General features: G+C 48.9%; 2 protein-coding genes across 7 annotated transcripts; one reads left to right on the forward strand and one right to left on the reverse strand.

Annotated features, from left to right (window-relative positions):
- Nucleotides 1-1,471: 1,471 nt before the first annotated feature.
- Nucleotides 1,472-2,071, reverse strand: LOC115637777 (claudin-15-like). Its single transcript, XM_030539372.1, has one exon. The coding sequence runs from the start codon at nt 2,069-2,071 to the stop codon at nt 1,472-1,474; it is 600 nt and encodes a 199-aa protein (XP_030395232.1).
- Nucleotides 2,072-3,802: 1,731 nt separating this feature from the next.
- Nucleotides 3,803-24,830, forward strand: CEP85 (centrosomal protein 85). Of its 6 annotated transcripts, none has more exons than XM_030539054.1 (14): nt 3,803-3,886; nt 6,013-6,085; nt 7,107-7,259; nt 10,274-10,992; nt 12,543-12,676; nt 13,525-13,642; nt 14,085-14,270; nt 15,673-15,825; nt 16,077-16,231; nt 16,875-16,995; nt 17,503-17,553; nt 17,644-17,751; nt 21,167-21,392; nt 21,979-24,830. In XM_030539054.1, exons 2-14 carry the CDS (start codon nt 6,031-6,033, stop codon nt 22,140-22,142), a joined length of 2,343 nt encoding a protein of 780 aa, XP_030394914.1. In that variant the 5' UTR covers nt 3,803-3,886; nt 6,013-6,030; the 3' UTR covers nt 22,143-24,830. The 6 variants fall into 6 exon arrangements, with proteins under 6 accessions (XP_030394914.1, XP_030394916.1, XP_030394915.1 ...); XM_030539056.1 differs by having other exon boundaries at nt 3,812-3,898; XM_030539055.1 differs by having other exon boundaries at nt 3,820-3,921; nt 6,011-6,085.
- The last annotated feature ends 68 nt before the right edge of the window (nt 24,831-24,898 follow it).

Genomic DNA, 24,898 nt, shown 5'->3' on the forward strand with positions numbered 1-24,898 from the left:
TGGGGCAAAATCAGTACTTGGTCCTGCTAGTGAAGGCAGGGGGCTGGACTCAATGACCTTTCAAGGTTCCCTTCCAGTTCTAGGAGATAAGTATTATAATATACCTCCAGTCTCAGCTAGCTTGGGGGCTTGTTCCTGTTGGGAAGGGGGAAATCCCTTATGAGCTTTTGGGAAAGGAAAGTAGACATTGTTATATTTTTCTATTGTCAAAGCTGTTTTAATTTTTTCTAAGCACTCTCCCCTGCCAGAGTTGTGTACAGTGGAGGATTAGGTTTTTTGTATGATCAAACCACTTCTCTGTTCCATCCTCAATCTCTCTGCATCTGGCCACTTCTAGCTGGAATAGACAGGGGTTGTTTGAAGCAGGCAAGGTTGGTTTTCTTGGGGCATGAATAAAATTGGGTTGATGATAGGTCCAGCTTTGCCTCCTTTTCTTGGATTTTAAGTTTCGGAATAGCAGCCTGTCTCTAAAATGCAGGGAGTAGCTAGCTCCAGAGAGACAAGATCCCACCCCCTACTTCAGCCCACCCCAAACCTCTCTTTGCAATAGTCTCTCTCTATCCCTCTTTCCTTGCTTTCATCTCACTTCAGGGGCTGCCCTCTCCTGCCCTGAGGGATATTCAGCCCCTCTCGGGAGGAAATGAGATGACCTCAAAGAGAGGGACTGTGCCAGGGTGCTGTGGAGGTGGGTGATATCATCATGTGCTGTGTTTATCTGAGCACTTCCATGGCCCAAGATCAGAGAGCAGAGCCCCATAGCCCAGGGAGAGCAGCTGAGCACTGCTGGCTTCTGCCTGAGGGCCGGAAGCATTTGCATGTCTCCTTCCTACCCTCCCGCAGCAGGCACCATCCCACCCCTATCAAATTTGTGCTCAGAGTCCCAACTCTGCTCCCAGCTGTGCTCCTCCCTTATCAATCTCCCTCAGCTGGATCACCTCTGGGCCAGCCTCCACTGCCAGTTCTCCACCCCAGGACTGCCCTCACGATGCTGCCCCCTGCCCCTTACAGATGTGACACAGCTGGAAGCGTGCACTCCCCTTCTGCTGCACCCTCCCTTAGCCCCTTCCCTGGGTTGGCGGGGTGGGGGGCAGTTTTCAAGTAGCATCAGGGACACAAACCTACAGACTGGTAAAACCACAAAGCTGGCAGGGCCCCTGAGACACTTCATTAGGGAAACGATCATCAGCCCATCTTTAAAATTGGCTTGACTGTGTGTGTGTGGGGCGGGGGGAGCGTGATTTTCCCTGCCTGGCCAGCCCGTATATCCCTGTTACCAGCAATGCCAGTCCTGCGGGGTTGAAGATGTGCAGCTTGACCCTAGCGCAGCAACGTAAAGACACAGTCATGCTCAAGCAGCTACAGCAGGAGACCCACGTGGACTCAGTACACAAGGAAAAGACAGTTGTAATCCCCCAGAGACCAGTGCCCAACTCCCTGTTTCCTCTCCCAGCGCTAGCCTGGGAGTCCCTCCTCAGTAATCCACCTCGTAAGGAGCAGCCACATTCCCTGTGCTGCTTTCCTCCTTCCTTTGGAAATTGACGGCCAGGCAGATCCCAGCCAAGATCTCAGCTACTCCGCCACTCCAGCCAAGGTAGAGACAGGTCCCAAGCCGGAACTTGTCCCCCGCAGGGGTCTGGGGGTTGGCCATGTTCTCTAGGACTTTGTAAGCCATGTAGGATGTGGCACATAGATACATGGCTCCGGAGAGAACCAGCAGGAGTCCAGCAGTTCCCGTAAGCTTGGGGTTGGGCGAGTCTGTCCACCAGCGAACCCCCACATGGCCTAGAGAGTAGCTTAGGACCCCTGTAAGCACTGAGATGACAGTGAGTGCTCTCAGCATCTGCATGGGCCAGGAGATGGCAGTCTCCTGGGGGATGGCTTGGCACGCCCTGCCCGGCACGCTGATCACCTCCACGCAGCTTTCCCACAGACCGTCACTGAAGGAAACGTCCCGCGGGAAGCCGGGCCGCCTGGAGAATTCTCTCCACCGCGGGGTCACCGTGGCTGCCAGCAGCAAGACCCATCCCATGGGAGCCACCACCAGTCCAAGCACCATGGAGCCAGTTGCCATGGTCTGATGAGAAAGGGCCCTGGTCTCTTAGCCTCTTCAAGGGGGCTCCCTCGGGCTGGGATGCGGAGTCGGGCAGAGACGTTGTGCAATCGGGAAGGCGTTTTCTGGAGTGCGCCCAGCCTGGAGCAGAAAGGGGAAAGTCGTCACTCGTCTCCAGGTCGCTCTCGGGCTGGGCTGGAGGCTGCTGGATCCCAGGTGAAGCCGTTGGTTATGGTTCTATTGTCCGCATCACCTTGACTTTGTAAATCCTCTGTCGCGAACACATCTTCCTCCTAACATTTCAAGCCTGTTGATTAAATGTTAAGTGACTCCCCCATTCCCATGCCGCCTGGTTACACATTAACGTTGCCCCTCGTTCTGCTCTGGGCCTAGTGCGTGGCTAGACATAACAAAAGGCTCTAATCATTAGTATGCACGAGGAAGGGCCCCAGTGAGCAATGCTCTATTGACCTCCACCAGGGGTAACTGCACGGAGAGCGCCTTAAGTTTATGCTGCGTGGATCGCATCAGCCCCAACATGACGCCTCTGACTGTACCAGGGATGAACTTGGCCCAATAGCTTCGTGAAGGGCAAAGAGGTTGGAGGCTTGGGGTGGGGGAAGGGTGTGAGAGAGAAACGGAGAGGGGTGATGAACGCCAGCATTTGCGTTGTGCAAGAGGGCACGTGTCTGGGTGGAGGATGGTTTTAGGAGAAGGGGTGTGTGGAAAGGGGACCTGGGAGAGATTGGGTGGTGGGACAGGGGCGTTGAGTGTGTTGGGTTGGCTGGGAGTGTACAGGAAGGGGAGCTCTGGAAGACTGATGGACGTCACGGGAGGGGAGACTAGAATCACTGTGCAGGTGTCAGTGAATTGGCGGCTGCAGGCTCCAGGTTCTCATTGCTATGGAAATGTGCCTTATAAAAGATGCCGGGTGGCTCCATCCTGTGCACTGTGCCGTACACAATGTACTGCACACACTGCCCTTTACACTGTATCTAGGCAGTGGTCTAACATCCTTCCTCAGCTACCCCAGCATGAACCTAGTGTAACTCCAGAGAGGTCATGGCCATTACTGTAGATTTCCCCCCGCATGACAGAAGTTGGTGCAACAGAAACTGAATCAGCCCAAGTGGGTTCCAGGCCTGGCTCTGCAATGGGCCTTTTCCCCCTGCTCTGCTCTTCTAGCCTCATGTATTTAAAGGAGCAAGGTGCCAATGCTGGTCTTCCCAAGGGTCCTTATTTCTACTTCTCAGACGTTGCCAGGTGTGGGAAGGCTGCTGAGCAGAGGGCAGGAAACTGGTGCTCTGTGGTATGAACAGTGGCTCTGAAGCTGGAAACGCTCAGAGCTTCCCTCACCCCCTGTACAGGTCTGCTGGGGAGAAAGCACGTGGCGTGCAAGGGGGCGGGGCCTATTGAGGGGGCGGGGCAGAGGCTGGGGGTGGGACCTGGGGTCTGAGAGGAGAAGGGGCAGGGACGGGCTAGGGGTAGGGGAGGATTGGGAAGGGGCGGGGCAATGGGGCGCCAGCCCTAGGCCACGCCTCCTTTCCTTACGGGTCGCTGTGGCAGACATTTCTCCCTCATGCGCTGCCGTTATTCCGCGCCCCCAGCGGCAAGGCGGAGCTCATGTCTCTTGGGCGGGGAGCGGATCCTGCGGGCCAATGGCGAGGGACGGGGAGGGCACGAGGCGGAGCCGACGCTCCGGATAGGCTCGGCTCGGCGTGGGGGCGTGGCTATCGAGCCTGGTGCCCACGCCCCCGGCCCGGCTGTAACGGTCGCTGACGCGTTCGCGCCGCGAGACAGGGAGGCGGGGGGAGCTGGAGAGCCGCGCGGAGCCAGGTGAGGGGGCGGGTAAGCTCCCTGTGTCCCCCCCCCCCGGTAACTGACATCCCCCCGGCCAGCGTGAGCCCCCCTGCCCCTCCCCCGGGGCCCGCTCCCCCCCACGCCTAGCTCCGACCCTGCCCCTGGCTACGCCCCCGGGGGCTGGAGCCCCGATCCCCGCCGCTCTCCCCGGGGATTGACCCCTCCCACATTGCCCCGCTCCCCCCCCGCCCGCTACCTGCGCGAGGTGCTGCCCCCTCCCCGGGGTGAACCTGCCCGCCCCGGGGAAGGGCGCCGGCTGGCGGCTCGAGGCCGCCGGTGTAAGGCAGTAGCCGCCGTGCTGCCCCGCGCGGGGTGGGGGCGAGACAGGCTGGGGGACGTCACGGTTGTTTCCATCACGTCGTATCTCCTGCACTCTTCAGCGTGAGGCAGGACCTGGGCTGCTCCGCTCTGCTCTGGCTAGCGGCTGCTGGGCTGCTAGAGACTGGCCTAATGTCGGTCAGCTGCGTTAAAGAACCAGAGACTCTGGTCAAAACGCACTGGAGCCCTGCCAAATTCACCAGCGTGAAAAAACCTGTCTCAGATGTGAAATCAGACTCTGTCTGCGAAATTGGAGGGGAGGGGCTGGGCTGGGGTGCCCAGCGGGGGCTCCTACCATTTCTCCAGCTACTAATCCAGTCCGGGCTGGGGAGGGACGAGATTTACTCTTCCCCTGCACAGCCACTTCTGGGTACCTGGCCTGGGTAGCAGCCCCAGGGCTTCCTGCAGCTGCAGGAGATTGCCAGAGGTGGAGATAAGTCTGATCTCCCCTTTGCTGCTAGGAGTGCCCTGCAGCTGGGGGAGATTCCCTGAGGGGGGGGGGTCTGATCACCCACCCCTCTCCCAGAGCAGGTGTGCAGGGGAAGAGCAAGTCCTGTCCCTCCCCAACTTACAGCTAAGAGCCCCCAGCTGGGGTGTTCCCAGCAGCACAGAGGAGATCAGACCCATCTCTGGGAGCTGGCTGCAGGAAGCCCTGGGGCTGCTGACAGCACAGAAGTGAGGGTAGCAATCCCATGGCACCCCCCACACCCCATTCCTCCCTCACACTGAACAGATTTGTGACCCCTCCATGACCCCCTTTCTGGTCAGGATCCTCCATGATTACAACACTGAAGTATCAGTTGTAAACATCTGAAAAGATTAAATTGACTAATTTTCAAATCCTATGACTGTGAAATTGACCAGAATGGACCTTGAATTTGGTAGAGCCATACACATAATCCATTAACCTGAGTTAACCACCAAGTTTTGTTTCTCTTTGCTCAGAATGGAACTCCACTTCTCTTTTCTTCTCCTCATATCTCATTGCATTCCCTACTGTCTCACCATGTGATTGCTGCCAAATCATTAGCTCTTTGTTTTCAAAATAGAAATATTTTCCATGAGGACTTTGGATAGCAAAATTTACGTTAATTAAGTAGGGCCTGCAAGGAGTGGATAATAGGGAGTTACTATTTCACAGGGTTGAAGGAACTGAGAGCTTGAATTTGATAACAAAGAAGTTTGCAAATGCTAGATATTATAGTCATGCTCTGGGCAGGAGATTCATGTGTTTGAGATGATTTCATATGTAATAAAGTCAACCAAAGCTCTGGATAGAGCAGTGCTCGTCGCTGATGGTGTAACATCCCTTATGACTGACTGACCAGGTTTCTGGGTGTAGCTGCATAAAGTAATCTTCAGAGGGGCAGAAATGAACTGGCTAAGTGCTGAGATTTGTAAAAGGAAATTTTGAATCATTATAGATATAGAACAAATACCTAGCTACCATGGTGGCTGATGTCCTATAAATAATCGAGATAGTATAACACATGGCCAGGTTTTATGCTGAGCACTTTGAGTGTTACAAACCAGAACATTTTCCATTTCTGAAGAGTGTGTTAATTCAGAATAATTGCACTTCTTGAAGTGTTAACTGCTGTTCTATACTGGAAAAGAGGTGCTAATTAAATGTGAAACACAGTATTAAAGAGAAATGTTTCCTTTAGCAAAGAGTAGCTGTAGTATTTATGTCAGTGTAGGATTTGTATACTTGCTTGGCCAGTGGCAAAAATGGATTGGATTATGCTGATTTAAAATATGGTTCTGTTTTTTTAATTTTATAGTTGACTGGAATAGCTGTGATGGCCACCCTTGAGAAATGCCCAGACCTGAGGTTCCAGCAGACCAGTCCAACAGGTTTGAATTATGAATTGTTTTCCTTAAAAGTCATACTCCTGTCATATCCTGGTGGGAGATTCCTTATGAAACCCAGGAGGTGGCTTATTTACCAAAAGCTTTTTATGAAAAATAAAATCTTAAAACATTTATTTGATCTGTTAATATCCTGTGCCTGCAGAACAATTGCCTGAGTGTCCGGGGACAGATAGTCACTTACACGTACACCAACCTCTCTTAAAATACAGCAAAGGGGGAGTTCATAGTGTGATAATATTGCAATGCATCTTTCCCATCACCAGTATTATCTCTGTACTTCTGTATGCAAACACTGTCACTCTGCCGCCTCTTCAGTGTCGGAGCACATGCATAGTGATACCAGTGAGATATGCATTGCATTCTTATCTTCCATAGTGGTGTCCTTTCGTCCCTTGCTGACTTGGTTTAGGTCCTCTGTGCCTATTGCTAGAAGATTTGCCATAAGGAAAGAGATTTCACAAGCAGCAACATTTTAGAGGAATCAAACAAAGAACAATTCATATCCACACAGTAAGGAAATGTGTGAATACAGCTTAATCCTGATTCTCAAGCAGTTGACTTGCTGATCATTCTGGAGAGATCCACTTCTGTTTTTTTTAATGAATTTAAATTAAACTGGAAGAATGATTTTGTAACCAAAAGTTCAAACTCCATTTGATAAATTAAATTGGCTTGTTGGTAAAATTAATTTCTAACATTTCCTCCGTTCACCCCAGCAGGGGCAAGGATAAGGATGGGTTTAACAAGTCTCTTCCATTTGCAGTCTCCTATAAATAAATCTGAAACTTGATTTCTTTGAAATCAGTTGCAAAGTCATCTTGTTCATTTATTACCTTTCAGTCTCCTTCACTGGCAAATATCTCTGAGCAGGTGGAACAGGCTGGGGATATTTTCCCCTCAGTGTAGAATCTAAAGGTTGATCTTTTGGGAACACACTCTCAGTGTAATACCGATAGGTAGTGCTCTGAATTATATATATGCCCACAGTGTGACTCTTTTCCAGACTCTAATACAGGTCAAAAGAGCTGTTCTTTGGAGACCAACTGGAAAACCCCAACTCTGTCTGTGAAGTTCCAGAGTCGCTTTGGTCACTGTTCAAGTATGGCTGACAGTGGGGATACAGCAATCGGGGCCTCCTGCTCAGACAGCACAGAGGGTGAGTCTGAATGTCTGATCCTTGCAGTAACACTGCAGAATTTTTTCTAGTTCTTCTTACAACATAAACCAAGTGTCAAGAACCTCCCGATACAGAAACAGCCCTAGCATATGAAATGGAGGGGAAGATGACACATTCTGCAGTGAGAATATTATACACTTTCACACTTAGCCATCAGTTTTGTAACCTAAAATGTAAACAAATGTATATTGTTTGAGAGACTCATTATCTTATCTAAATCTTGAAAGGTGATGAGCCAAACTGCATTACGATTTCTAGCTTCAACTGTAGTTACAAGTTTGTCAATTAAAATGACTTTTGACAGAGGTAGATTAATAATCTTGAAGATGCACAAGGATTTTGAGCACCTTGAGCTGTTGACCTTCAGCCTCTGCTTCATATTAATATACTTTCCAATAGAAAGCGTGTGAGGATCTCACTCTCCACAATATGCTGGACAAAACTATTGCCTCAATATTCCTCTTTACCTGTATCTTGTAAGAATTATAGTCAGTTTATTAAAATGGATAGAGACTGGTATATTTTGGCTCTTGAGCTGCAAACAGAACAAGGGAATTTTTGTATAATAGTTCTCGGTGATATCTAGACTTGACTATTTTGATTGTGTAGTGAGATGCGTTCTGCGAGGTCACTTTGCATATTGCATCCAGTCCTAACTAGGGGATTGTTAGCTTGGAGTTCTTGCAGCACAAGGCTTCCCAAGAAGGCCATGACTTTAAGAGCATGGGGGACTGACATTGATATCAATGGGGCAATAATCATGTTTTTGCTTTTTAATGGGGGAGAGAAACTGTTGTCATTGACTTTTAACTATGAGTGGATCCACTTTTTGTCCTTCTGTTGTTTGAATTCAGGCTTCTACGCTTCCACAGCATCATGCTGGCTTTTTTAATTGTATGCAAGTAATGTACTCTACAGCAATATAGGAAACTGCATCTTCCCTCGTGCTAGATGAGACAAACTCTTGTGTGTGTGGTCTGAGGCAGTAGTGAGGCTTGCGTAGGACAGTGGTTCTCAACCAGGGGTATGCAGAGCTCTTCCAGGAGGTACATCAGTGCATCTAGATCTTTGCCTAGTTTTATAACAGGCTACATAAAAAGCACTAGTGAAGACAGTACAAACTAAAATGTCATACAGACAGAATGAGAAAGTAAGCAATTTTTCAGTAATAGTGTGCTGTGATACATTTTGTATTTGATGTCTGAGTTTGTTAGCAAGTAGTTTTTTAAGTGGAGGTGAAACTTGGGGTATGCAAGAGAAATCAGACTCCTGGAAGGGGTACAAGAGCCTGGAAAGGTTGAGAACCACTGGCGTAGGACACTGCTTGTTAACCTGAAGCTTCTTTCAGTCACAAATAAGGAGGGTTTACTTGTATTGCTCTTTAGAAGGAACACGGCTTGTTCACTTTCCCATTCTTCCTCGGGTGTATGGTACCTTTTGAAACTTGCCATATTTTCTAACAACACAAGAATCAAGATCAAGGTGCTCTTAAATAATTTTTTCAAAGTATTGTATGCCTGCACCTTGAGGTTCCCCTTCTAGTTTTTCTCAGCACAGGAAAATTTCCAGTTGCACTCAAAGTGGGGTGGTATTGTCGATAAAACCACAAACATATAGCAAGACAATGTCCCTTCTCCGAAGAGCTCAGATTGAGCTTGCTATACTGATAGTTAGTAGAATCATACTTTGACTTTTAAAATCAGCGCACCTGTTGTAAGATGCCACTGACTGTGGTGACCATTCCCACGCTTCAAGGGACTGATTCATTCCCAGTGGAGTCCACTGCTAGTGGCTGGAACTCAATAGCTCCTGACCATGATGCTGCAATTTAAGTTTAGGAGACTTAAGAGAAGAAATCGGCACTGACTCTCCTTGGTCTGTTTGAAACATGTTTTCTTGTCTATTTGGAGGGCTGTTTCCTCTTTGAAGGAGTCGTAGGTGGAGCTGATATCTGCAGGGGTTTCCTCCTCCCCATTTGTTAACATTGAGAGATGACGTTCCCTCATATTCACATCTTTTATGTAGCTTGAGACATTTGACAGGGTCCTGCATAGTTCCTCATTCCAGTTACTTTAAAATTGTGACTTCATTCCTTCTCATAGCAACACTCTGATGTTAAAAACATGTGGGAATGCGAGCTCGCTGTCCCAAAGCTAGGCTGGAGAAATAGCACATCGGGATGGGCTTTATGCCAATGCACTGAGAAAACAGGCTAGCCCGAGGAAACATGAAATTGGTGCCCGAATATTTGAGGAAGAGGAAAAATCAACACATTGGAAAAGAAGGCTCTTCAGTGTTTGCCCAGTTGAGCTCCTGTTGTTGCTCTATTGAAACCTGAGAGTTACTAAGAATAACTTCAGACTTCCATGCAGTCAGGTTTGGTAGCTGCGTGAGATGACGGATCTGCACTTTGTCTCATTTCCTGTGACTGTGGGACAGAGCCATTACTTTGAGTTCTAGGAACGGCTGGTTTTGTTGCCATGTTCCAGGGGAGTTCTAAGGTCAAGGGCTCTGTGCTGTGTGTTGCAGTTTATCATGGGCTTAGCAAAGGCTCCTATTGCTTTTGGTTACAGTGCAGAGTCGCTGTGCTGTGGGACGAGCAGAATGTTACCAAGGTCTCAGTTTTCAGTTCTTGAGTAAGTTTCAGCTTTTTACTCAATTTCAGGATTTATTTCTAAGTGACTAGATGGATACGTTTATCAATGAAGTTTTGATTAAAGAATTTGAATGCCAAAATGTAATGATCTAGGATGAATGATAGCAGTTGTTGCCCTTTTGCAGTTTACTCTGGCAGATAAATATCATGGGACTCCTGGAACTTTTAATAAAGGAAAAAACAATTGTGCAAGTGTGCCCTTGTCCTGCTGCTGTGTATGGTCTCCCCCAGCCCCTCAACCGTAGGAAACGTTCCTAGCAGGATAAGAAAAGGTGACAATTGTCTTGTAATTGAAAAGTGTTGCTTTAATTCTAACTCCCTGAAATTCTTTCCCTAGAATTTTGCAATTCCAGTAGCAGTTCCTCGTTTCAGCCCATCAAAACCCAAGTGACCATCCCTACAGCCCATGTCATGCCTTCTACGTTGGGTACTTCACCCTCCATGCTCTACTCAGCAGGTGAGCCAAGCTCTTTGCAGAATGCACCAGTTTCATCCAAACCAGCCGTCCCAAGATCGTCCACTGAAAATGGAGGGCTGACGAGAAGTGGAGATTTTACTGCTGCGAAATCCTCTCAAGTGGATCTCTTGCATCTCTACGGGACTTCTGGGGAAAATGGTTTTGAGCAGTCCTGGTTTCCTATTTCTGATCATCTGAGAGCAGAAGACACTCGAAAATTTGACACGCCTGCCGTCGAGCCGACCCTTAATCAGTCTGTTTTGCTGGATACGCTGTACGCTGACTCGGCCCACAAGTTCCAGGATCCAAGCTTGATTTCCACTTACAAAGGAAAGGAGTCTTACAAAGTGCTGCCGGAGACTAAACCAGTAACAGCGGGCAGTCAAGCCTGTGAGCCACAAAACGGTCCATGGCCCACTGGGAGCAGACTGATGCCATTAGGATTTCAGCCCAATAACGTCTTTTCGAAACCAATGGCGGCTCAGTCTCAGGTGTGGAGGCAGGAGCCTTGCACTTTGCATCCACATCAGAGGGTCTGTGAACTCACTGCCTGGAGGCAGCAGCTGGACAACATACGGTTGCAGGTAGAACAGATGCAGGTAGAAAAAGATCCACTTACAAAAAACCCTTTGAAATCGCTTTCTCCTTCCCTCTCCACCTCTCTCGGAGTTATATGTAATGTAACCACAATTCCTGACTAATGCAGTAAGGGGGGGGCAGGGGGGAGTCTTGTGCTTCTATTACACATTTTTATACAAGTTATCTCAAAACTATCTACATATACATGTCATTCCTCACATCACTGAAATGTGGCAACCATGTAATCATTTTTTCCTATCAGGGGCCACTGATCCACAGAAAAAATCAGTGGTGGGCCACACGCAGCCCTGTTGGGGAATATGGAGGCTCGGGGCTCCCCCCCACAGTGGGCAGGCCAGCGCTCGAGGCTCCAGCCCAGGGAGGGGGAGGGCACAGAGGCTCAGGGCTTCCTCTAGGTTCCTGGGTGGGGCCATAAATGAGGGGTTCAGGGTGTGGGAGGGAGCTCTGGGCTGGGACAGAGGGTTTGGGTGCGGGAGGAGGTGAGGGCTCCAGCTGGGGGTGTGGGCTGTAGTGTTGGGCCTATGGTGCAGGAGGGGGCTCCAGGCAGGGACCAAGAGGTTTGGAGTGCAGGCTGGGGCAGAGGTTTGGGGTGCAGGCCAGGGTACAGGGTCTGGGAGGAAGTTAGGGTGCAGGGGGGGTTCCGACCTGGGGCAGGGGGTTCGCGGTGCAGACTCTGGGTGGTGATTACCTCAGGTGGTGCAGTCAGGCTAAGGCAGGTTCCTTGCCTGCTGGGGCTAGGGATCTCTGCATGGTGCCTGCTGCCCTCATGCACCGCCCCTGCAGCTCCCAATAGCCGTGGTTCCTGGCCAATGGGAGCTGCAGAGCCAGCGCTGGTGGCAGCATGCGGAGCTTCCCTGATTGCCCCTTCTCCCAGGTGCCACAGGGACATGCCGGGAGCTGCGTGAAGCCGACTGGACTTCTGGCAACCTAGCAAGCCAGTGCTTGTGGCTCCAGCCCTGCAGGAGGGCACCGCAGCTCAAGGCTTCAGGCCTGCGGCACAGAGACTTGCTGCTGGCCGGATGAAATGAAGCAGCAGGCCGGATACGGCCTGCGGGCTGTGATGTGTAGCATTTCTGTGTTACAACAGTTTAAATCAGGTGGTGATTACCCTTTCCAATGGGAAGTGCAGGGGAAATGTATGCAGATAGAAGGCGGTGGTTATCAGTATTTCAACTAGAAGACTAACCTCGCTCCTTATATAGACTTATGGAACAATTAAGTAGATTTTTATAAAAATATCAGTCTTTCACTGGAGGGGAGCCATTTGTTTAGTGAGCAGTTGGTGGGTAGCAATATTAGAAACTAATGGCCTCAAGTGACACAGCACAGTGGTCTAAAATTATTCAATAAACTCATTGCCTGAGCTCAGCCAAAATTACTTGTTCCCAGAGCCCAGACACAGGCTGGAATAGCTCCATACTAGATGAACTTTCTGCGTGCTCACATGCCAGATGAGCACACAGGGTACAAAATAGCCCCAGCAATGTTGCAATTACCTTCTGTGAAACCTAAGCTTCACCTTCCTTCTCTTTCTCTCTCTCTTTTCCAGTTACAGAATGGAGCTGCTTGCCACCAACCTTCAATGTATGCTACCTCACTGCACTCCACTGATCCAGCCCAATGGGTCAGTATCCTGAACACCAGTGAGAATTTACTTAAGGAAAAAGAGATCCTCATTGACAGGTAGGAGGTATTTCAGGAGAGAGCAATAAGGGGGAAAAAAAGAAATGTTATCCTGTGGGTTTTTACTGACACTAACAAATAACATAGTAATTGTAAGAAAACATTTGAAGAAATGCCCTTTTCTTCCATGAGATTTCAGAACGATTCCCATGGAAGTGAATAGTGAGGAAGTGAGACAGGTGATTCCTTAGCAGCAGTGGCTAACTTAGAGAATCTGCAAAGGATTTTTAAAAACTGCGTTTGTGCTTTTTCCCTGCTTTGTGATGGAGAAAGAAGAGCTAAAAGGTTTTAAAATGTGTTCTCCTGTTTGTTTACATGAGATGCATTTGGAATGCCAAGTCTGCTCTTCCTAGTTTTGCTGGAGGGGCCTCTATGGGATCTCAGGGATGTTTATTTTGGGCTGGTGAGTCTTCAACAAATCTCTCCTTTCTCCAAAGTGCTTATTGACTATTGATGTCAGGTGCTAACACACACGAAGTTTTAAACATTTGGACTAAAAGTCCCTACCCACGTCATTTGCTCAGCTTGACTCTTCTGACATGTGCAATTTCACCAGTAAATTCTCCAGTCACTGTAGACACTTGCAGGGCAGACAAAACTTGAATTTTTAATGTGAAAAACAAGCATGTTTTTGACAAAAACGCTTTCAAGTCTTTAAAAATTGCTATTCCTTTGCAGGCTATTTTTAAGCTATGTAGTTGTGGTTTTTGTCATGATGGCCGGCCCTGACTGAGGAGAAGTGTGTTTTTTGACTGTATTGGGTTTACATAGCTGGCAGAGTGCATTGTCCTCTGGGCTAGGGCAACAACTATGGGGTATGTTTGAGAAGGATTTTTTTTTTTTTGCAGGCAGAGGCAGCACATCTCCCAGTTGGAGCAGAAAGTGCGGGAGAGTGAGCTGCAGGTTCACAGTGCTCTGCTTAGCTGTACTGCCCCCTATGGAGATATTTGCATGTTGAGAATGCAGGTAAGTAGGAACAGCAAGAAGTCCGTGGAAAATAGCATGCACTAAACCCACTTGCTGCAGGGTGCTTGTTTTAGCAGGTTATTTCTGCATAGGAGGGGTGGGCAAGGTAACAGTCCATTCCAGGTGTGTGTTCTGGTGCCAATTCATCTGGCCCACCTGGTTTTTTCTGTGGTCTTGACATTTAGAGCCTTTGATTTCTGAAGAAACCGCAGTGGTCATGCTACTAATGTCGGTGGCCAACAGCACCAGCCAAGCAGTGTGGGAGCTGATTTTGCAGGTGCATAAGAGGTGCTGTAAAGATCTTTGGGAGCTGCGAAGGGTGGATAATACATCAGAGTTGTAACCGCTGTTCTGGAGAACAGGGTCTGTTATGTTTTTAACAGGTGGGTTTAGTGGACAATGGGAACCCTTATGCTGGTTGCTGGGTGTCCTTTGTTGGCAGGAGCTGCAGCGGGAGAACTCGTTCCTGAGAGCACAGTTTACTGAGAAGACTGAATCCCTCAGTAAGGAAAAGATTGAACTGGAGAAGAAGCTGGCTGCTTCAGAGGTGGATGTGAAACTGATCCGGGAGACACTGAAGGAGACCGTGCAGAAGCATGTGGAGGAATTGAAGAAACAAGAAGAGAGGGTATGACTGTCGGTGCTCTAGAAATGTGGCAATACATTCCCCCTCCCCCCCCAGGGGGGTGTTGGCCCAGTGACTGGCATTGGCCCGAGGAGCCATTCCTGGCACCACTACCTGTTGTGTGGAGCCATTGGGCCTGCTCTCTTCTCTCACAGCCCCCAAGCAAAGAGAAACCTCAGCCACTATCAGGCTGTAGTTGGGAGCAACTTGCTTTCAAAAGGAAGCAAAGAAACACCTGGAGGGACCTTTCTTTTGCCCCTTAATTTTCTTCAGTGTATATCACTGTATCATCAGTGACTTGTCTAGACCCCCTCTTAATTATAATTAGCAAATCAATATAATTAGGGCTTCATTGTGAAGGAGAATTTAAGGGTTAGTACAAGAAATAGGTTGGACTCCCTCTTTTGACATAAGTCCTTCCCCTGCTCGAGGTAAAGTCTGACTTATGGATCCACGTTTGTGTCACATGGATCACACTTGGCACTTAAACACGCTGAAACGATCTGTTCAATGGGGAATGATTCTTGCCTTAATTAATAAAATGTTGTGTTTTGAGGCTAAACTGTTACTTATTTTTCTTGTGCATTCTGGAATATAAATGTCACCCCCTGAGTAGAACTGCCTGTTCCATTCTTGCCTAGTATCTTCTCTTGTTCTTCTCAGTCCTATTCGTCCTTACTACATTTACAGGGAACGATCCTATTTACAGTTCTAAAAACAAATGATGCATAGATCTGCAGTTTGTGGGGAGTGGGTTTAGGCGAGCCCAATAGCTTTCCTAAAGTGGGAAACTTTCTTACATTGTTGCACTAGAGGTTTGTTCAGTCAAAGTGGCATCTCGGGTTCCTCTGATTATTTGACGAGAGCTCAGAGGACAAGAGCACCCACACATTGCAACACTAAGAACCTTATGTGCAACTTGCTAAGAGTCTGAGGGCTGTTTAAATTGTGTGTGTGTGTGTATGTATCTAAAGCCAAGCAATGTGATGTCATTAATTTATTTTTATATTTCAGAATTTTAACTGTATTGTTAATTGTGTGCAGCATCTTATAAGTGTGTGTGTGAAGCGCTAGATAACTTTTAAAATCCAAGCGTATTTTCTCATCCTTTCTTTGAGTACAGAAACTGTTCCTTGTTTGGGTTCACGAGCAATAAAAACCTGCAATTACAGAGGGTGGCTTAGGAGCTCCTGTGCTGACCAGATAGCTAGCATATAACTTCCAATGGATGAAGTTCACTTTCGGATAACAGTGAAAAGAAAAGCTGCTGAGATGCGGCAATTTGATATCTTGGTGATGGGTGCTGCAGAAATGCTTCGTTAGACAAGCTGGAGAGAGGGGCAGACACACACGCATGGAAATTATAACATAAGCAAATCAAACCTTCAAATGTCTCTTCATGCAGATAAAGGGAAGAGACAAACATATTAACAGTCTGAAAAAGAAATGCCAAAAGGAGTCTGAGCAAAACCGGGAGAGACAGCAGAGAATTGAGACCCTGGAGCGCTACCTGGCTGATCTGCCAACACTAGAGGATCATCAGAAACAGAATCAGCAGGTAAAATGACATCCTCTGTATAGGGCTGAGTTTGAGGCATTAGCCTGAATGCCACAATTTACTGCTGCCAATTATCCACACACTAGGCTAGTAGAATTGCAATCTGTCCTTCTGAGAGAGAGAGATGTTCTGAGCTATGGCTGTAAATTGCCACGTCGGTAGTAGAAATCCCTGTCAAGTACTAGGCCTACTGTGGCACCTGGCAAAGGATCTCTAGACTTGCTAGTGCTGAGCACTGTTCTCTGTTCCAGTTAAAGGAATCGGAACTGAAGAGTTCTGCTCTGCGGGAAACCGTGACAGCGCTGAAAGGAGAGCTTGGAGATGTCCGGGCTGCCTGCAGAGAGCAGGAGATGCAGCTAGAAACACACAAACGCAAAGAACTGGAGCTGCTTTCCACTGTGCACAGGTAAAGCCCCAAAGATGAAGGCGAGCCTGACTTCTGCCTAGGAGCAAAGGCCGATAGCTCTAGAATCCTGAGTACAGAGAACAGAGAAGTGGAATACGCTAGAGCGCGTCTTTCTGCTGCGGCGTAGTTCTGAACGGGGCTTGTGTTGAGTCTCTGGATATTGTGCTCAAATGTAAATTCTAGATAAAATTGAATGACCATAACTTGTGGCTGTTCCAAAATGGAGGTATGGCTCAGGGAAATGCATGACGCCTTTCTGCTCCAGGTCATCATAGGCTACTGGAGCTATGTGAAACCAGCTTGTGGACTCGGACCAGTTCCCACTGGATATGTGTCTATATCTCACATGCTACAATTGAGCATCCCATTGTGACAGCCTCAGCAAAGAGGGCAATGGTTGACTGGGTCATGGAGGCTGATCACCCTCCCCACTCCCCCCCCCCCGCTATTCCTTAGAAGTAAATCACCTCAAGTCACATGGAGAAACACTGACAGGGCAGTGGAAAAAGCTTTTCCCATGTGTATCTGTTCTGTGGCAGAGGACATCAGTTTCTCCTATTGTCTCTTTTAAAAGAGAACCACTGCCACATTACGTTGAAATTTCTTATATTTGCTGGTTCATTTGATGAGCTGTTTATCTCAGCTTGCAGGATAGGGTGCAGCAGTGTGTGAAGAGTGCAGGCAGAGGATCACCTGTCCAGGAAGTGGAGAAACAGAAATCAGAAAATGATTCTCTGCAGAAAGACTGTGATTGTCTCAGGAAGGTAACTGAATATACAACTCAGACATGGGTGAGACTACCCCACACTAACTCGGATTTCTCTCCTTCCTTGGACTGTTCCACATCAGGCATTAAAACAAGGGTTCGAGTTTAACATTCAAACTCTTATCATGCACTTTACAAGTGCTATGCGCTAGTAGTTCTCAGCACGCCAAGCCTGGAGGGGTCTGATAGCCATTCTTGGTGTGAATACTATACAATTCTGTAGTAGTCACTTAAACATGAAAGTGACGAGAAACTGAAGAATCCAGAAAAGGAAGGAGGTGGGGAGGGGGAACCCCAAGAATGCAGCTTCTCCAGTCTTAGTACATAATTGCTATTCCTACTAGCACCTTCCACTAGGGAATCTCAAGCACTTTACAAACCAGGTTGTAATTTAAAGTGATTAAAATTGATTTGTAGCTGTTTGATCAAAGGAAGAATCCCAAGTGGTATTACTGAGTATGTTTGATCATGTTCAGCTCTTAAATGCATCTGCTTTTGATTTCAGATTGTGGAAAAACAGCAGAAGAAGATGGAACAGTTGTCTTCACGAATAAAGGTGAGAGGTGTGAATGCTGAAGATCTGGGAACTCTAGAGCATCGATTATACGATATGTTGAACTAACTTCTCTCCCTGGGTCTGCTCCAGAGCCTGGAAGAACAGGTGTCTCAGGAAGAGGGGACAAGTCAAGCTCTGAAGGAGGAGGCGACACGAAGAGAAAACGCACTGCAGCAGCTACGCACAGCTGTGAAAGAGGTCAGAATTGGAGTTTGTGTATGAACACGGTAGCTGAATGAACAATGGAACTGTCTTGTAGGAAGTGGAGTTGCAGGTTCCTCCTTCACTGCATCTTGTCAGAGTCTGCTAGCTGCCCTGACTATGCTCTAGGAAAGGGGTTCCCTTTGTCTCTATTTTAGAACCATGAGTTCTCTTTTTCATCCATCTCTCCACCCAGTTGTTGCTTTTGTAATGCCTGAGATCTGGCTGTGCCCAGCGGCTTATCTCCCCAACTCCCAGTTTAGTGTGGATTGTAATTGTAGTTACTGACATGGCCACCAGGGTGCAGTAAAGAAGCCTTATTCACCGCAGCTAGGTACCAGCACTTCATAAGCCCTGAGTGAAAGATTCTAGGTTGAGTTCCAGCTGATGTCTTAAAGCAGGCCTGCACAACTCGTAAAGCGGCGAGGGCCACATTACTCCAAAGAAAACAGCTGAGGGCTGAAACACCCGGCCCAGCGGAAACACTCCGCCCCAGCACCGCCCAGCCCTGCAGAAACAAACCCTCCTTTCCCAGTGCCGCCCCACCAAAACAGCTGTGGGCCAAAAAGGAAGGTTGGGGGTGGGGAGGTGATACTTGATTTAAAATCAACCAGGGGCTCCCAGCTGAAGAGCTGGCTGGGAGCCCTCAGGGTCAAATTAAAGGGCCCGGGGCTCCAGCGGCTGCGGGAACCCAGAGCTTTGTGGGGCTGGGGCAGGGATTTAAAGGACCCAAAGCTCCTGCTGCTGAGGGGAGCTCGAGCCCTTTAAATCCCAGCCCCAGTGCATCCGCTGGAGCCGCTGCCGGGATTCAAAGGGCTCTGGGCTGCCCGTGGCGGCAGGGAGCCCTGAGCCCTTTAAATCTCAGCCATGGCCGAGAATCTCTGCGGGCAGCTCAGAGCCCTTTGAATCCCGGCCGTGGCTGAGATTTAAAGGGCTCTGGGCTCCCCATGGCTGTGGGGAGCCCAGAGCCTTTGAATCCCATCCGCAGCTGGCAGGGCTGGCTTTAGGAAGGGCGGGGCCCCGGCAGGAATGACTGAAAGAAAAAAAAAACGTTAAAAAAAAAAAAAAAAAAAAAAAGCCTTTCATTTCTTAGCAACCGGTTCCCTATAAAAAGTTCTGCCACAGTATATATTTTTTGTACCAGTAGGGTTACCATATGTCCGTATTTTCCTCCTGGATGGCGATTTAAGATCCAAAAAGCCTGACGTGTCCAGGAAAGTATAGATGTATGTTAACCCTACCTAAAGTTCTTTTTTAAAAAGATGTGTCTGAACTAGAAATGAGCTCTGCCACTCCCTGAGGGTGTGCTAGGGTACACGTGTGGGTCCCAGCTGCTCCCTGCCCACCTCATTGAAGCAGGCACCAGTAGACATGGGGCTGGTTGGAGGAAGGGTCTGGCTGCAGGCTGGGCAAGGGATGTGGGGCAGGCTGGAGACGGCGTGTGGGATGGGCTGGTTGGCTTCAGGCAGGGCCACAAGGGGGGTGCGGCATGGGTTGGCAGGACTGGCTGGCTTCAGGCAGGGGGGTGTGGCAGGGGTTGGCTGGAGACAGGGAAGGGGGTGCAGGGTGGCTGGAGACAGAGGTTGGTGCAGGGCTGAAGGCAAGGCAGTGGCTGAGGGGCTGGCTGGAGACGGGCTGGCTGTAGGCAGCGGGTACAGGGCTGGCTGCAGACAGGAATTGGTGCAGGCAGGGCAGGAGGTGCGGCAGGGGTTGGCTGCGGGCAACTGGTGCAGGTACAGGGGGTACAGCCCATCCTGTATGGTGAGTGCCCCCTCCTCCTGCCTCCCCCACCAGGGTAGCAGTAGCAGCCCTTGGCTCAGGAGCTATTTAAAGGGCCTGGGGCTCCCCTGCTTCCACTGCCCCAGCCCTGTAAATAGCTGCAGGAGCCCTGGGGAAGTGGTGGGGCTCCAGGGGCTATTTAAAGGACCAGGGCAGCAAAGGCATCCGGAGAGCCTCCCCCCCACTACCCCAGGGCTCTGGGGGCTATTTAAAGAGCCCACAGCTCCCCTGCTTCTACCACCCCAGCCCTGTAAGTAGCCGAGGGAGCCCTGGGGAAGCGGTGTGGCTTCAGCAACTATTTAAGGATGGGGGTGGCAGAGGCAGCTGGAGCCCCGGCCCTTTAAATAGCACCCAGAGCCCCCTGCTACCCCAGGGCTCTGGGGGTATTTAAAGGGCCCAGGGCTCCCCTTCTACTGCCCCAGCCCTTTAAACAGCCACGGGAAACCTGGGGAAGTGGTGGGGCTCCGGTGGCTATTTAAAAGGCCGGGGCGGTAGAAGCGACGGGAACCCCGGACTTTTTAAATAGCCCCCAGAGCCCCACAGCCCTACCCTAGGACTCCAGCAGTGGTGCTCTGGTGGCAATTTAAAGGGCCTGAGAGCCACAGGCCTTTTAAATTCCCCCTGGGGAAGCTGGGCCACCCCGCTACAGTGCACTGGCTTTTGCCAGTACACCGTACTGGGGCTTGGGCATGTGGCCCTCTTAGGGGTGGGCTGATTCAGGGGAATTGGTTGAATTGGCCTAAAGCCAGCCCCGGTGGCTGAGATTTAAAGAGCTCTGAGCTCCCCGCCACTGCAGGCAGCGCAGAGCCCTATGAATCCCGGCCACGGCTGAGATTTAAATGGCTCTGAGCTCCCCGCCACTGCAGGCAGCGCAGAGCCCCATGAATCCCGGCCGCGGCTGAGATTTAAATGGCTCTGAGCTCCCCACTGCTGCGGGCAGCTCAGAGCCTCTTGAATCCCGGCCGCAGCTGAGATTTAAAGAGCTCTGAGCTCCCCGCCGCTGCAGGCAGCTCAGAGCCTTTTGAATCCCGCCGCGGGCCGCACAGTGAGCCTCTGCGGGCCGCATGTTGTGCAGGCCTATCTTAAAGTGACCCAGGTACTGAGTGTGTCTCCTGAAGGAGAATTCACCCTGCATCAAGCTGGGCAAAGAGAAGTGGGAAAGAGCACAGGCATCTGTTGGAAGCCACTGCATTATTATCCAGACTTAAGGCGCCAGGGAGCTAGTGGGATAAGGCGCTTTCTGTCCTGTTGATTTTTATATTCTTCCCTTTTGAGAGAAGCTGGCTCCTATTTAAAAAAAACCTGGTGGTGTGGTGTTTGGGCCCAAAATTTGACCTTTAAACTGTTCGAGTTGGGTTTGAATCCAGAGGGATTCTTAATATAAACCCATCCTTCTGGTCACCACCACCACCAAGTATCTACACTGCTAAAAGTATATACCCCTGCTGGCAAGACACAAAGTTCCAATCCTGTGAAAAGAAAACCTCCTGATTCAGAGAGCAGTGTCTGTACAGTACACAAACGTATAAATGCAACAACGGTCTGTAAGACCTGCTCCAGCTGAGGGGCCATTAGAATCAGAGGCTTAGCTGACATAGTTAGGACTTAGCTAACGTTACTTTTCTTTGTTCAGCTTTCAGTGCAGAACCAGGATCTGATTGAGAAGAATTTGACCCTACAGGAGCACCTCCAGCAGGTAGAGATGAACCAACCGCTTCCTGCTGGGACAGCACATCTCGCCCATGAGTTACATAGTGAACTGGCCAGCTGCCTACAGGATTTGCAGTCTGTCTACAGCATTGTGACTCAAAGAGCACAGGGCAAGGATCCCAACCTTTCCCTGCTCCTGGGCATTCACTGTAAGTATACGAGGGAGTGATGGAATCTCCGAGTGTGGGGCGGCCTTTGGTTCATGCACTGGGTGGAATAGAATAATTTGTTTATATCCGTGGTCCCCAAATGTTTTTTTCAGGGTCAGACTCCCCATCTCCACCCGAACTGGGGCAGGAAGCAGGGCTGGGAGCAGAGTTCTGGCTAGGGCAGGGGTCAAGGCAGAGTAGGGCTAGGTGGTGCTCCCTCCTTGTCCCCAGGCTGAGCCTGTCTACTGCTCCCCACGCCGCCTGAACATTTCTCCACGCCCCCTGGGGGAGGGGGCACCCTACAGTTTGGGGACATCTGATTTATACTGTAGATAGAATGTTCACCTCTTGGGTTTAAGAACAATGAAAAGTCTGAAAAGCCAGCCTGCCTCTCTGCTCTGTCGTTCTATTCAGATCTCTGATTCACAGGCTTTAAAGATTTGAATTCCTTGTCCGTATCTATTTGGTGTTAACTAATGCCATGTACTGTGGATAATTTTGTCTGGCGTAAATTGATATATTTGCTAATGCATGGCTCCTGTTCAGGACTGTGTGTCTGATGTGATTTCATTCTCTAACTATACAGCTGTGCAATCTTCAGTTAAGGAGAAGGATGACTTGCTGAACCCAGACGTGCTTGCAAAGAAACTGATGGAGGTGAAACAGCTTCACAAAGAGATCGAGGACTTACGGACTGCAATATCTGACAGATATGCACAAGATATGGGGGACAACTGCATCACGCAGTGATGGATCAGCTCTCCCCAGGATAGCATAGGAACAACTGGAAATGAACACTTGAAAACCCGAGGAGATTAGAGCCCATGTAATGGAAAAAACTATCAAGCACCTTATCTCGCTTCCAAGGTACTAAGATGCTGGTGCTTATCCACAAGAGGAAATCGGGGATTCTGATGTCAAGGTCATTCAGATGCTGATTGCCTAACTGGAACTATTTAGGATCTTTGGTGTTCATCAGACTTTGCAGCAACTTGGATCCTTTGGAAGGTGTTATGTTGGATTTGGTGCAGTTGCTGATTCGATCTGGTGGGTGAGTTACTAGTTATCTTCCAAGTATGTCAAATACTGAACATGGAAACACAAGGATTCAAACTGACATGAAAAGGAAGCAGATGCCATGGCCTCTGTCCTTTCTGGTAAATAAACAATCCAAGCAGATTCCTTCTGAATATTCTGGCCTTACTGATTGCACAAAAGTGTTCAGAGGAAGTCTGTGGCGTTCATAGACAAGCTGCTGTGCCATAGCACTGTTCAGTTGTACCTAGAAGTACAGTGTTGCAGGCTTATCCGCAACAACCATGTATATGGCTCTGGCCCGGATAAATAGTGTGTGGTCATTCGGGTAACCAGGTCTGCATTGCTCAGGTATAGGCTACTGAAAGATGTCAGTTGCCAACAGGCTGGAAAAAAGGTGATGCTAAAACTGGGTTCTGAAAATGCTAGTCTTGATGAGGCCTTAGGATTTTATCCCTTTAACGATGCTCTGAATGTGGACTGCTACTGAAGTGCCTTAATCCTCTAGAGAAATTTCCTGCCTACTTAACTTCATCCCTAATTCATCGGCTGGTGGGGTGGGGGAACTCGTCTTTCTCCTCGCTGCCTTTATAGCCATAAGCCAATCCCTGCAGCAGCGTTAGGCATACGTACACTCTGCCTGGCAGGACAGCTCACTGCAAGCAGCAGAGAGCCTTTGCAGGCCTGCAGCAGTGTTCTTGCACAAACACTTGCTGCCTCCCTGTAGATGTTTAGTGGGAGAAATGACAATCTGATGTTCAGAATCATTGCATGGGGATCCTCAGTGTGCTGCTGTCTGGGATGTGAACAGCGTTTCCCCAAAAGACCTGCAGGGTGGTGACCCCCTTATATGTCTGCAGTGCAGTCACAGGGAGCCATTGCCACTCCCGTAGACACACCTGCTAGATTACAGCTAGCTCAGGACCAGAGCAGTGAAATTGCAGCAAGATACGCTCAAGCCGCAAGTAATTACCCAGGATTCCATGTTTGCACGTACAGCCTGCACGGCCGCAGCTTTACTGCTCCAGTTCCTGAACTAACTAGATTAAAGCTTGCTTGGTTTTGTGTCTGTGAGCTGCAACCGCACCCTGTGAGTGTAGTGATGTCAAAATAAGCAAATGAAAATTCTTTTCCATTATATTTTGTCAGCTCTCAGTCTTAGGGGTGACTCTGAAGTACTAAACGTCTGCTTAGTTGGAAAAGCACCAAGAGGCTAATGAAACCCGCTGGCTGGTTCAGAAGCTAAGTCAGTTCAGTCAGATGAAAACCCTGCTGACATGTTAACATTTGGCTGGTGTAGGTTTTCATCCTTCTTTTGGTGCTGATCCCCAGTTCTGTGAAGATGCTGTTCCTGGTGCTTTTTTGTCAGACTTCATTGAAACCAATAAAATCTATTTTCGAAATCTGGCCAGCACAGTGTGTGTTTGTTCTGGAAACCACCTGACTAATATGCTACCCATGGCTAAGATCAGAAAGTATCTGATGGGTGGCTTGTTAGCTGGTGTATTCCCTTCCTGGAGCATCTGGTGTGATACCTGGTGGTGTAGCATGGATCACTGTTATAATCATGACATCTCTCCACAGGTGCTGCCTCCAGCCAGCTCCCTTGCTGAGTCACTTAGACAGGTGGGCCAAGATAATTCCTTGAAGTCAGTTGCCCAGACTATTGAGAAATACTATGGGCATGACAGGGCCAGCAGCACCAAACATGAATGTTGCTGGGTAACTGGAAATGTTGGTGACCAGAGCTGCTGTTAGCCTGCCAGGGAACCTGCATTTAGCCCCTGACTTCTAAAGCAACCTCACCCACCTTTCCATTTATACCCACAAAACACATGCAGGGAAGAAGAGAGGGAGATAGCTGCATGTCCCCAGCGGCACCCACAGAATGATGGGTGTAAAACCAGAGTCTAGGTCTTAAGAAATGAAGAAGGGTTAAGAAATGAAACCCTTATGTATTTACGCTGATACAGAGCAGGGCACTGCATTTCTGTGCTTGGGGAAAGAGGTGATAGGCTCCTATGTGTCATGGCGCTTGGGTAGCATATTACTGTGCCTGTGAGAGAGAGAACGAGCTTCATTTTAATCCTTTTGCAAAGGTTTGTATTTAAAAAAAAGTTCTTTGCACACCTTATTGTTAAAGTAACTTCAGTTATAGCAGGTATCCACCAGCTTTGGTGGCTAGAGCGCCCAAGACCCAGGTATCCAAAATAACCATGTACTGTGGTTAGTCTCGTTGCTTACACAGGACGTGTTTAAATAGTTGCCTTCTGCCTTGGGCCTGGTGTTTTCTTGTACAGTTAAGCACAGGTATATTTATATGAATATTTGTCTTTCGCAGTTGTTTGTACTGACTATTTTGATTATAAAATAAAGCTGCTTTGTTCCTGTTGTGCAGAGCAATTCGGTGTATGACTTTCCTTCTCAAGGATGTGGCAGAGGCAGATGGGATTTGACAGTATTTCATAACA

The sequence above is a fragment of the Gopherus evgoodei genome, chromosome 20 (genome assembly GCF_007399415.2).
Source record: "Gopherus evgoodei ecotype Sinaloan lineage chromosome 20, rGopEvg1_v1.p, whole genome shotgun sequence".
NCBI lineage: Eukaryota > Metazoa > Chordata > Testudines > Testudinidae > Gopherus > Gopherus evgoodei.